The sequence below is a fragment of the Spermophilus citellus genome, assembly GCF_964194105.1.
Source record: "Spermophilus citellus genome assembly, chromosome: 3".
In the NCBI taxonomy this organism is placed as follows: Eukaryota; Metazoa; Chordata; class Mammalia; order Rodentia; family Sciuridae; genus Spermophilus; species Spermophilus citellus.
The window spans coordinates 134,069,160-134,082,237 of record NC_138184.1 but is presented as its reverse complement, the minus strand read 5'-3'; the positions used below and the strand labels follow the sequence as shown (position 1 = coordinate 134,082,237).

The 13,078-nt window shown below is 40.1% G+C and overlaps 1 protein-coding gene across 2 annotated transcripts in view; it reads right to left on the bottom strand.

Moving 5' to 3' along the window:
* AMPH (amphiphysin) overlaps positions 1–3,142 on the bottom strand; it is a 217,876-nt gene extending 214,734 nt beyond the window's left edge. For both annotated transcript variants that reach the window (XM_081287269.1, XM_081287268.1), the window contains exon 1: positions 3,034–3,142. In XM_081287269.1, the coding sequence (XP_081143395.1) occupies positions 3,034–3,102 (69 nt within the window). In that variant the 5' untranslated portion in view covers positions 3,103–3,142. The remainder of the gene's footprint in view (positions 1–3,033) is intronic.
* Positions 3,143–13,078: the final 9,936 nt, after the last annotated feature.

Genomic DNA, 13,078 nt, shown 5'->3' with positions numbered 1-13,078 from the left:
ATGAAATGAATGAGGAACTCATTTTTTTCCAATGACAAACCTAAACAGTTATTTTAAATTTTATTATCCAGAGTTGGCAAGTGTCTCATGGACTGCTGATGAGAATGGAAATTCGTACAACCTTTCTGGAAGGCAATCAGGCTGCAATAAAAATAAGCATAACTTTGACTCAAAAATTCTCCTTCTAGAAATTTATCTAAGGAGAAAATTACGGGTGTGTGCAGAAATTCTCCTTATGAGTTTGCTAACTGACTTACGTTTACATACAGAAACATTAGGAAATTGATATCCAAAAAATATAGGGTTTTCATTAAAATCCATACATTCCAATACTATTCAGTCATTTATAATGTTGATGTAAAAGATGTGCATTTATAGAAGACTATTCATGATTATTAAATGAAGTAAATAGGTTATCAAACCATATAGTATATGTATGTTTTAGTTGTATTAATATTTATATACACACATGGAAGATCTACTGGGATACACATTAAATGATAGTGAAGTCTCTGGGAGGTAGAATTAAGAGATTCTTTTCGGAGTGATTTCTTCTGGTTATATGCATATTCCATTCTTTCTCCAATGAGCCTTTTTGACTTCTGATAAGAAAAAAAAAATGCATTTTAAATTCACAAAAAGCTATAAGTCACCTCTACGGATAATTTCAGTAGTGCATTTGGATGTATGCAAACTGTTAGGTGGAGCAGAGGTGATAAGAAAGTCAAAGAAGTAGACATTTTAGGAAAATCTGCCTATAAAACTAAGGAGCACAAGGTCTCAAGAACATATGTGTCATATGGTTACTGAAACGAAGAGTTCATTGGAGAAGAGTCTGGAAAAGCAAAAAGAGGGGAGATGTCTCATGAAGCCCCAATAGCATCACACTGTACTGTCCATTCTCTAGCAACTTCCATCTCAGCTTTGCTGTGTTGCTCTTTTCCCTTTGTGCTAACCATGTCCCAGTGTTATACAGGACCAAAAGGGCATGAATTTACCCAGGGCAGACAGCCTCTTGGTGTCTTAACCCTCCCATCCTAGATGCAACAGGCACATTTCATCAATAACCATCCCCAGAAAAGAAAATGGATACTTCAGGCCCCACAAGAGGTTTGTTAAACCCTCACTCTCACAAGAGAATGAACACAATCCACAACTGCAATCTAATACACACAAGCTTCATCATGACAAAAAGGGAAAAAGTGAGTTTTCAACAATTCATACAGGCGTGAATGCTCTGTAAGAGAGATTACATTTCCTTTTCATTTATTTTGGGCATATTAACAGCTGGTGACCTAGATTAAGAAATAATTTAATATGTGAAAAGGCAAACCATATCACTAAATTCCTTCACAGATGAAAAGTGGATTCAGTGAAAAGCTTCAAACCAAAGATGCAAGTAATTACTTGGGGTGGGAGAGATAACTACAAGTAGATGAAATGAAGTATTGAAAATTGGTGAAGAAATCTGGCCCAAATCTCAAAACCTGCAGATAGATCTGTGGCTGTTTTCTGAACATGAAACCAGGAACTAGAAAGGGACAGGAAGTCTTGCTAATTCGGCTGCTGAGGGAGCAGCAGCAGGAGGATCCCGGAGTTCAGGATGAGCTAGGGTAGATATTAAAAGAAATACAATCCTCTTACTGCATTGAGAGTGTGCATGTGTGCAGAGAGGGAGGGACTAGCAACAGCCACCAAGCCTCTCTGCCTGTGCTGGCAAAGGGATCAGTGCCCCTTCTGCTCAGCTCCTTGGGGAAGGCTAGAACTGGGGAGCAGCCTGAGCGTGGGTCTGAAGAGAGAAATCCACTGTCCTAATGAGTAACACAGCATATCTGACTCCTAGGAAAATGCCAAACACCCTATATCCCAGGAACAGAAAACACTACCCCATGAAAGAGAATACAGTTCAACTTGATCCCAATCATGAGGTTTGTTAGCCAGTATTCATTTTCAAGTACAATGCTCAAGCTACAATTAAAAAAAAAAAAAAAATGTCCTTTGCTCAGGTCACCAATGAAGACCTTAGAGCTGTCAGATACAACAGTCAGCAGGAAAGCCAGGCAAGCTCAGTACCCGTCCAATAGCCCCCTCCCCCCAACTGCTCAGGGCTGCACTTGCTTGCTATGTACCTGAGTTTCACTTGTGTATGTATATCCTGGAGGGAGAAATAAATTACCATGGCCAATTTACTAAGGGGGTTTGCAAAAAAAAAAAAAAAAAAACACGGATCCCAACCCGTATAATCTATATACATATTTTTTAATGCAATAAAACATCCCGTTTGTGCAGAAATGCTCTGAGAAGAACTGTTTGGGTTCAGGTCGTATTTATTTTTGACCTTCCAGGGAAGGACATTGGCGTCAAAAAGAATACAAATATACATGAAAAGGGGGAAAGTAGGCTCTGTTTTGAACTCCAGGGTTCCCAGGAGAGCACTGTACAAAGGTGCTAGTTGTCTGCGATCCAGTCTTATTGGTCCAGAGATTTGGGGGGCGGGGGGGGGAGCTTCTCTGCTAGGTCGTTCGTTTCTACCGCACTCAAGTAGCCACGAAATCCCCCCAGAGGACGGAAGGCTGCCGCAATCTCCCGCCCCATCTGCGGCCCGCGTCCCAGCTAGCTGCCTGCGGGCGAGCTGGAAGCTGGCGCCAGGAGATGCTAGCTGAGGGAGATGCAAGCTCCTGGAGAGATACAAAGCTCGGGGAGATGCAAAGCTCTGGGAGATGTGCTCTTCCCGGGTGCAGAGAGCCACAGAACCTGCGACAGCTGGTCAGCGGCGCCGGGCCCAAGAAAGAAGGGAAGTGGCGACCCCGGGCGGGCTCCGGAGGCTGGGCACAACCTGGTGCCTCTGGGACCAGGGTCTGTGGGTCCCTGATGCTCCCGCTGCCGGGTCCAGTGTCCGTGTCGCCTGGCCCCAGCCCGGCTCCGAAACGCGCCGCATCCGGAGGATCTGGCCCCGCACAGCCGCAGCCAGTGACCCACAGTTCGCCCCCACCTCGCAACACCTGCCCGGGCCTCCCGCCGCCCTCTGCTGACCTTTTCCTGTGCGCGGTTGAGTCGCTTCTGGACGTTCTTGGCGAAGATGCCAGTCTTGATGTCGGCCATGGCTGCGGGTCCCGGGAGCTGAGAGCAGCTGAGCGCGCAGCACGGCTGGCGGCGGCGCGGAGGAGCGGGAGGAGGAGGAGCGGGAGGAGGAGGAGCAGAAGAGGCGGTGAGGAGCAGCCAAGGGAGAGCTGGATGAGGGAGGGGTGCAGCGGTGGGACAGGCTTAAAGCCACAGTGCGGAGGCGGGACGCACCGGGACTGGCGGTGACACCGCGCGGGGAGGGGCGGGACCCAGAGAAAGAAAGGGAAGAAGTCAAAATGTCCAGAGGATATCCACGATGATGGAAGAGGAGGTCAGGAGGTGAAAGGGATGCAAGCCACGCAGCATCTCCAGGGCCCTGAAGCAGCTCAAGGACCTGGCCAGAAGGCACCCACTTCATCCACCCTGGGAGTTTGAGAAGGACTGGATGCCTCTCTTCCCTCAGTAGGCTTACAACCCAGTGATGGGGGACTGACTGGAAAACCAACCAAGTCACTGCAGGGCGGTAATACTGCAGTTGACAGGAAAGGGGGAGTGACCATAAATGGCACTTGTTTAATTTTAAGACTTGATGGGTGAGGAGGTCAATGTTGAGAAGGGTCAGCTCCTACAGGCTGATTCTGTGCCTTGCCCATCTCTGAAATTTCTGTGCTGTGCAGAAAATCTGGCACACTCCCTCCCCAAGAAGGTGAGAGGAATAATCAAGTCCTTCATAGCCTCAGGCCAACCCAGGCTTCCTAACCTGTTGCTTCCTTACAAACCCTCTGGCAACTTTAACTTTGCAGTGCTCTGTATGTCTGTATGCCTGGCTGAAAGCAAAAAAAAAAAAAAAAAAAAAAAAAGATAGAGATAAACTTGTCCTAATGTACTTAGAGCTCTTGAAAGCTTTGACCAATATACCTCAGACTATAGGTTTATTTAGTTCTTGCTTTGAGTGTGAGGAGAGGAACACAGGTGGGCCCAGTAGAGACCAGAGGTGGTCAAGGGAAAGTGAATTCCAGTGAGGGTCCTGCTGCTTCTCTGAAGAACACTGTTATTTTGGTAGCTCCCAGTGAACTGCCCCCTAGTATTCACTATTGGGCAGTCTGTAGTCGCCTTCATTCTAGAAAGATGTTGTAGCCAGTTTTAACCAATAAGATGTGGTACAAGGGACTCTATGCCAATTCAAGGCTTGAGTCTTGAGAAGCCAGGCAAGTTATGCACTCTGGGGAACCCTGTGCCACCACATAGGAAATGCAGCTACCCTGCTATTTGCCAAGGGAGGGGGGAGAATCTATGGAGAGGCTACATGGGAAGGGAGAGGCAGAGGTTACTTTACTTGAAGAAAGGGAGAGACCTGAAGAAGGGGAGAGACCCAGATGTCCCAGCCTCCAGCCAACTCCCTGGATGAATGTGGCTACACAAACACTCAGAATGCAGAATGGTGAGCAAACCAAGTAGTAGTTGTTTTAAATCACTAACTGTCATAATAATTTGTCATAAAACAAATTATTACTTAACTGGAATACCTAGTCTATTTGCTTGGCTTTTATTTCTCTAAGATGGCTATTTGTTCCAGTTTGCCTAGGAATGAATGGATTCCCAGGACACAAAATTTTCATTGCTAAAATTGGGAAATCCTAGGGAAGCTCAGATGAGTTGATCACCCTACATCCAACATCCCAGTTAAACAGAAGTTTATGTCAGAGAGACATTAAGAGAAACTTGATTCCCCTCTTGGTCAACATGCAGTGGAAAGACTCTCAAAAACCAGAAGTTAAGTCAACTCCCTCCAGTATGGACCTCCAGAACTTTAGCTGTGCCTTAGGGTTTTGACCTTGAGGATCAAAGCATTAGAATTCTGGAAAAACCGAAATGTTCTGGAGCTTGTCAGTCCAAGGTCAATGTTATGATGTGGCCACAAAGCCACCTCTGCTTTGGCACTGAGCCAGCTATAGTTCCCTTTGTGAGTATCAAAGCCATCTCTCTAACAGGCAAGGGACAGGAGTTCCAACTGGAAGATATACTTTTTCTCTGCCTCTGAAGAGCCCAAGTCATCAGTTCCCAACAGGACTGTTCTTTGTCTCCAAAATGTGGTTATCCCCCTCACCCACATTTTTGGAACTCAACAATTATCTCTTGAAATAAGATTGCAAATGATTAACTTTTGTTATTCAGATGCTCAAATATAGTTCTATAGTGTGGATGGAAAAGGGCGTTTTGTCATTTCTTGATAATTATATTTGGAAGGCATACCAAGCATATTAAAAAGTTGTTAAGTGTGAACAGCTATCAAACCATTTCATTCCAACCAAGAGATAAATCAGTGGCCAATTTCAGGTGGCCATGTGGCTTATTCTATCTACTCTGGAATAATGACAGCACTTCAGCTGCACTTAGTAGGTGTTCTTTAAGTATTTGTTGAAAATGCATGATAGTAGCTTTTGAGCATTCATCATGCCAGACATGATGCTAATAATGAGAGGAACTCACTCCTTAAGAAGCCCAAACTGGGATTCATGAATTCTTCCCTAGTATCTCTTTAAAAACCAAATATGGCATGCTGGAGCTGCATAGATGCTAACGAAATAGATGAATCTAGCTTACCTGCATGGTAATGCAGGTAAAGAGACCCCTGAAACATGTGCCAAAGTATATCTTTATTTCTTCCCATAACTGCAATAATAGTACTGGGGGTCGGGGGGTGAAGGATTGGGAGAGGAGTGCAACTACAATGATCTTAACATTTTTATGACATATAGTGGAGTCTTTTTTATACAAAATCTCTTGTAGGGCTGAAATTTATTAATCATATGTGTGTCTGTGTTTGCAGAGAGTGTTGAGTGCCCAGAGCCCACCCATTAGGCCACTCCTTTATTCCTATGGCTATCTCTAAGGAACCACCTAAGAACCATAGAACTCCATTTTAAGAGTTGGAGGGTCACAGCTCAAGAGGATCTCAGTGGTCTTGTCCAGTTCCAGAGTGGTAGGATGGTGTCTGTACATATACTCTCTTCATTCCCAATAGCACTGGTCATGCCCACCATTTCTTAATTGCTTGTACCTCTTCCATATTGGCTATTTTTCTCCTCAGTCAGACGAGGAAAAACGTGACCCGTCCAATCCATCTACACTTTATTATTAATGAAAAGTAACCACAATTCTCTCCTATTTCTAGGACAAGCCTAGATATCAAATTGTATTTAATATTTATTCAGGTAGGTTTCACAAAAGCCATCACTACTCCAACCCCAGATGTTTCTCTGTGTGAGGCAGAATTCCTGAATCAATTTTTAGTTCTGATTCATCTTTCTTCCTTCCAAATTGCATTTCAAATTCGTTGATGAGTCAATATGTGATTTATGACAGGTTTTGATAATGGCTGAAATAGGCCCAGAATTACTATACTCTGTAATCACAGAACTCATCTCCTACATTTGATGGCACAGTTTAGCCTCTCCTATCTTCATGTCTCTTCAGTCCAACTTAGACCCTCAAGGAAGATGTCTAAGAGATCTTTTTAAAAATACATCTTGCTCTCTGTTAACACTTGGAAGTACTATAATACAAAACTATATATACAGTGATTTATGTGCTACAACATATTCTAATTAGTTACAACTTCTTTCTAATTATTCAGTTTTTCATATCATTTTATATAAAATGAGGGAGACATTACATTTAAACATTTGGTTGAGTTTAACTGAAATTTCTGTCTAAGCCAAATCATGATTACTTCTTTTTTTTTTATCCATGTGCTGCTGAGAAAAAAGTATATCCATTTGATGATGGGTGATATATTCTATATATGTCAGTTAAGTCTAGGTTATTGATTGTGATATTGAGTTCTATAGTTTCTTTATTCAACTTTTGTTTGGAGGATCTGTCCAATGGTGAGAGAGGTGTGTTGAAGTCACCCATAATTATTGTGTTGTGGTCTATTTGATTCTTGAACTTGAGGAAAATTTGTTTTATGAATGTCGCAGCACAATTATTTGGTGCATAAATATTGATAATTGTTATGTCTTGTTGGTGAATGGTTCCTTTTAACAGTATATAATGTCCTTCTTTATCCCTTTTGATTAACTTAGTCTTGAAATCGATTTTATTTGATATGAGGATGGCCACCCCTGCTTGCTTACGAGGACCGTGTGCATGGTATATTTTTTCCCATCCTTTCACCTTCAGCCTGTGTATGTCTTTTCCAATCAGATGTGTCTCCTGTAGGCAGCATATTGTTGGATTTGTTTTTTTAATCCATGATACCAGCCTATGTCGCTTTATTAGAGAGTTTAAGCCATTAACATTCAGAGTTACTATTGATATATGGTTTGTACTTCCATCCATGTTTGATTATTTATCCTTTTTTTAAAAAATTTAGTTTGTTTCTCCATGATTATCTTTCCCCTCGCCCTCTGTCTTTACCGAGGCACTTCCTACTGATGGTTTTGGTTATTGTTTTTCATTTCTTCCTCGTGTAGTGTTTTGCTCAAAATGCTTTGCAATGCTGGTTTTCTGGCTGCAAATTCTTTTAACTTTTGTTTATCATGAAAGATTTTTATTTCGTTGTCATACCTGAAGCTTAATTTTGCTGGATACAGAATTCTTGGTTGGCATCCATTGTCTTTCAGTGTTTGAAATACATTGTTCCATGACCTTCTTGCTTTCAGTGTCTATGATGAAAAATCCGTTGTTAACCTTATTGGTTTACCCCTGAATGTAATCTGTCTCCTTTCTCTTGTAGCTTTTAATATTTTCTCTTTGTTCTGTATATTGAATATCTTCATAACAATGTGTCTTGGCGTTGGTCTACTGTGATTGTGTGTGCTCGGTGTCCTGTATGCATCTTCAATTTGTATATCTGTTTCCTTTTTTATTTCTGGAAAGTTTTCTGTAATTATTTCATTCAGCAGGTTACTCATTCCCTTGGTTTGAATCTCTGTACCTTCTTCTATCCCGATGACTCATAAGTTTGTTTTTTTATGTTATCCCATAACTCTTGGATGTTTTTCTCATGATTTTTTACCAGCCTTTCTGAGTTGGCTAGACTCTTTTCAAGATGATATATTTTGTCTTCATTATCTGACGTTCTGACTTCTACTTGCTCCACTCTGTTAGTGATACTCTCAATTGAGTTTTTAATTTGGTTTATCGTTTCCTTCATTTCTAGAATTATTGTTTGATTATTTTTTATAATCTCTATCTCCTGACAAAGATGCTTAACTTCTTCTTTTATCTGTTTATGTAATTCATTCTCAATGTGTTCTTTCGCTGCTTAAATTTGCTGTCTTGTATCCTCTTTAAGGTTCCATTCCATCTCTCTAAGGTGTTCCTTGAGTTCTTTATATGACCATTTTTCTGATGACTCTAGGTCCTCCTGAATATTTAGGCTGTCCTGCATTGTTTGTACTCCTTTTCTTCCTTGCGTTTTGAAGCTGCTCATGTTACTTCTTGTTCTGTTTGACTGATGAGTTACTGTTTACTCCTATAAATTTATTAGATGCTTGGGAGGAAAGGTATTAGAAGGGAAGGGAAGAAGTCACTAAAGAGAATGAGAGTAAGCAGGTAGAATTCAAGGAAGGGGGGATAAGATAATTGAAAAGAAATGAAAAGACAAAAGAAGAAAAAATAGGAAATAAAAAAAGAAAAAAAAAATTTTTAAAATATATTTTTTTTAATTTATTTTTTAGTTCTCGGCGGACACAACATCTTTATTGGTATGTGGTGCTGAGGATCGAACCCGGGCCGCATGCATTCCAGGCAAGCACGCTACCACATGAGCCACATCCCCAGCCCCTCATGATTACTTCTTATACTTACCTCCTTAAAGCTCAAATGAAATTTTATTTTCTCCAGCAAATATTAAACAAAAATGGTAGTAAAATTAGGATGTTCTGTACAAAATTTTTTTGATTGATTATCTTCTACATTGCAGGCAAAAACAATCAAGCATAGACTCAGTCTACCTTTCACATTAGGCCAACCATCTACAATTTAATTGTTCATACACTTTTACTAAATTTTGCCTGCGTGGCTACCCTTTCCTTTCCTAATTTAACCAAGTCTAAACATAAGGACATCCTAGATTCATAAATAATGCATCACTGATGTATTCTGAAATGCTGAATAGGAGGCAAGAGCTTTGTTTTACACAGAGCTATTGGCCACTAAAGAAAACAATGTCATTGTATTAAATTGCCTAATAACTTTAATTAATTTCAATACCACATTTGGTGCTTTTATTCAAAACAAATTCTCCACCCCAAATTATTTCAACATGATTTAATAGCTTATAAACCAACTGAGAGGTCAGGGAGCAAAACAAAATAGAAATTCTAATGAGCCACAGCTCTTTCTGAAAAAAAAGAGACAAGTTTCTACAAATATTTTATGCTCTTTTTCATCCACAAATAATCTATTAAAATTATATGTATAACACAGGAATCAGCATTTTTATGCAACTGAGAGCACCTTCTTAATTGCTTTTATAGCTCATCTATTTTATCAGGAATAGTTTTTCAGCTTGGAAAAATCACAGCCTCGTAACAGTGATTTACTTCAATACCTTTAACAGCTACTTAATTTTATCATATATAGATGCTCCTTGGCTTTCAATGGGGCTATGTATCAATAAGCCCATTGTAAATAGCAAATATCATGAGTTGAAAAAGGATTGAATCCACCTAACCTACTAAACATCACAGCTTTGCAACACAGTGCATTGTAGTCTCCATTGTCTCCCCTGGTGATCAGGAGCCAACTAGAAGCTGCAATTTGCTGCCACTGTCCAGCATCTCAAAAGAGAATCATTTCACATTATCAGTATCCCAGAAAAAAGATCCAAATTCAAAGTACAGTTTCACTGGATACATATTGCTTTCACACTATTCTAATGTCAAAAATCCTAAATCAACCCCTCATAAGTCAGGGACTATTGGCAAAGACTTCTTTGGTTAAAGAAAAATATTTTGGATTAAATTTATCCAAATATATTTTTATAAGAATATAGCTATCCATATGTGTCTGCCTTTGATTAGAGGGCTGCATCTGTTTTCTCACATGTTGTCTTCTGCCTCTAACCCTCTTCTAACACAAGGATTGTTCCAGAACTGCTCCTGGATCTATGGCCACTGGCACAGTAAAGGCATTACCTTGTACAGTGGGATCCATCATCACAGTGCCTCTCCACTCAGAGCCCTCACTCAGCCAAAGCCCCTGAGTTATAAGCTCAGCTCACTGCTGAGCCTCATCAGAGTTATGCTATGGTTCTATGTGCATGGAGCCTGCAATAATTATTGTTTTTCTCTGTCCCAAATGTATGCCTACTCATCTGCAGTAGTTCCTCTTCTCTCTCCGGAGGCCACACAACCTTACACCTGTTCTCACGTCTCAACTTTCCTCAGTCCCTCGATGACTCTTCTCTGTAGTCCCTCAACCTGTTGCTTCTTGGAATCAACTCCATGGAAGTCAAATCAGTTGAGTGATGAGGGCAGGATCATTCCTGTTACTATGATACTCATTGACACTATTATAGGTCAGCATTAAAGTTCAGACTTTCAAGAGGTCTTGTCTAGGACAGAATCTATTTGGATAGAATCATATCCCTATAAAGGTGTGTTGAAGTTCTAGCCCTTGATGCATGGAAATGTGATCATATTTGAAAATAGGATCTTTAGAGACGTAAGATGTAAGTTAAGACGAGGTTATAATGGTGCAAGGTGGGTCCTTTGTCCAAATGGTTGATGTTCTTATAATAAGAGAAGTCATAGAGATAGACACACAGAGAGGAGAAGTTCATATGAAGACAGACATAGAAGAGTGATAGCCATGTGGCATCAGTCACAGAGACTGTGTAATTTTATAAGATGCTTTTTAAGGAACACACTATCACCAAAAAACACAGAAGCCAGGGGAGAGAGCCTGGTCCTGCCAATAGTTCAGTATTAGACTTCTAGCCCCCAGAGTGGTGGGAGAATAAATTTCTGTTGTTTTAAGCCACCTAATCTGCAGATTAGCCCTCACAAATTAATACAGAATCAAATCTCTTTCTTCTGAAAACAGTGCATCTCAGAAAATTTACCCCTCAGTGCAAAGAAGTGGCAAACAGATTGCCAAAGCAAGATTGTCATTAGCTGGAGCAGCCTGTGTTTATCTGTCACCTTCTTTTGAAACAATGTAGTTTTGTAAGTGTATGATTTGTCCTTATTTTCCTTCTTAATTAAGTGGGAAACTCAGTAGCTTTGGAGTGAGCCTGTGGCAAGTTGGGTTCTTAGGAAGCTGAGGCTGAGATGGAATTAGGGATATGGGTTAATTAGAAATCAATGACCCTGTCAAAATAAAGGGAAGGTTTGTCAAGGAAGTGTGCAAAGCCTTGGCCCATCTGTTGGGGACTCTGTCCTGAGCATTAATAGGGTGTCTAGTCTCTGACTAGAGCCTCTATATGCTGCCTACCAGTTACAAGTGGCAGAGGAGTGGGGTGAAGACAGTTCAGGCAGCTCTTGCTGTAGTAGCTAATCCTGAAGGGACTAGCAGGTGGGGACTGCTGAGACTGTTGAAGTGGCCCTTCTCAGTGATTCAGGTGTCGAACTCATATAACATGCAGTAGGCTTATGTTCCTGGTTCTGCTCTCCACAAATCATCTCCTCTCTCTTCCCCTGCCTTATTTTCATGGTTTCTCCTATACTGAGATGTTCCTGAAGTTATCCTAGTACTGACTTGACCATACTCTCAAATCCCAGGCCTTTACATTTGAACTTGGGCCATTTGCTCCTTCTAAACGAAGTTAATAATAGTCACCTATGTTATAAGATTTCTCAATTGTACAGTTACCATTTTCCAATTCTAATAAATAAGAAACTTGTAGAGAGATAATTAGAGGCTATGTAAATACCCTTGCCCCAATCAAGCATGCATAATTATTGGCCTAAATCTGTTTTTTTTTTACTATGAGAACTTTTAAATGGTGATTTTTAAAATTTTTTCAATGCTACTGTATTGAATAGTCAGAATTCTACTGCATAGAAGAGCTGTCTTCTTTTTTCCAATGAATTTATGAGTTTTTGATCTATTCTTTGTTGAGTGTGGAGTCATAGATTCTTATTTTATTGAAACTCCTATTGTTCTTATGTATCTTGATGCATAAATTATCCCAGATTTGGCGAGTGAAAGTCCTTTCAATTTTTATATGTATACTCATTTTGGGGATCTCTTTCCTGTTTTCTGGCACAATAAGATGTTCTAGGCTCATCTTCCACTTTTCCTACCAAGTCCTTGAATATGCTATTCCTCCATGGAACCCTTATTCCTTTTGGTAAAGAATAGTATTTAGTGGGCTGGGGCTATAGCTCATTGGTAGAGCACCTATCTCACACCACCTAAAAATAAATAAAGATATGTGTCCAATTACAACTAAAAATTTTTTTTAAAAAAAGATTAGTATTTAGAATCCAACATGTAGGCTCTAGATTTGCTCACTGCTACTGATTATCATTGTTTCTGGGTCTTCCAACTAACAGAAAAAAAACATATATATATATATATATATATATATATACACACACACACACACACACACATACATATATGTGTGTGTGTGTGTGTGTGTGTGTCTATCTCCACAATAAAGATTTAAACTTCCTCAGGGAAGTTATTTCACTCATTTAAAACAGATTTGTTAACTGTGTGATTAAGTTTGATGGTTTTCCCCATTTTCTTTTTTTTTATTTTATAGGCTGTGTAGAACATTAACATGAATCCTAAAATCAAAATTGTATGTAAAGATGTCCCCAGAGAAATGTCACTGCTTCTCTTGTGCTATCAACCCAGACTCTCATCTTCATCCCTTGTTGGGAGCCAATTTCATTAGTTTTTTTAAATTATTGTTCCTGTTTCTTTTGGGAAAAAGTCTAATTTTTCTTCTTTTCTCTTCTTTTTATTCACATAAATTTTTTTTCAGTTTTCCTTAAAAATATATTCTAGAACTTTCTCCCCTTAAGTTCATAGAGATTTTTCTTATTCT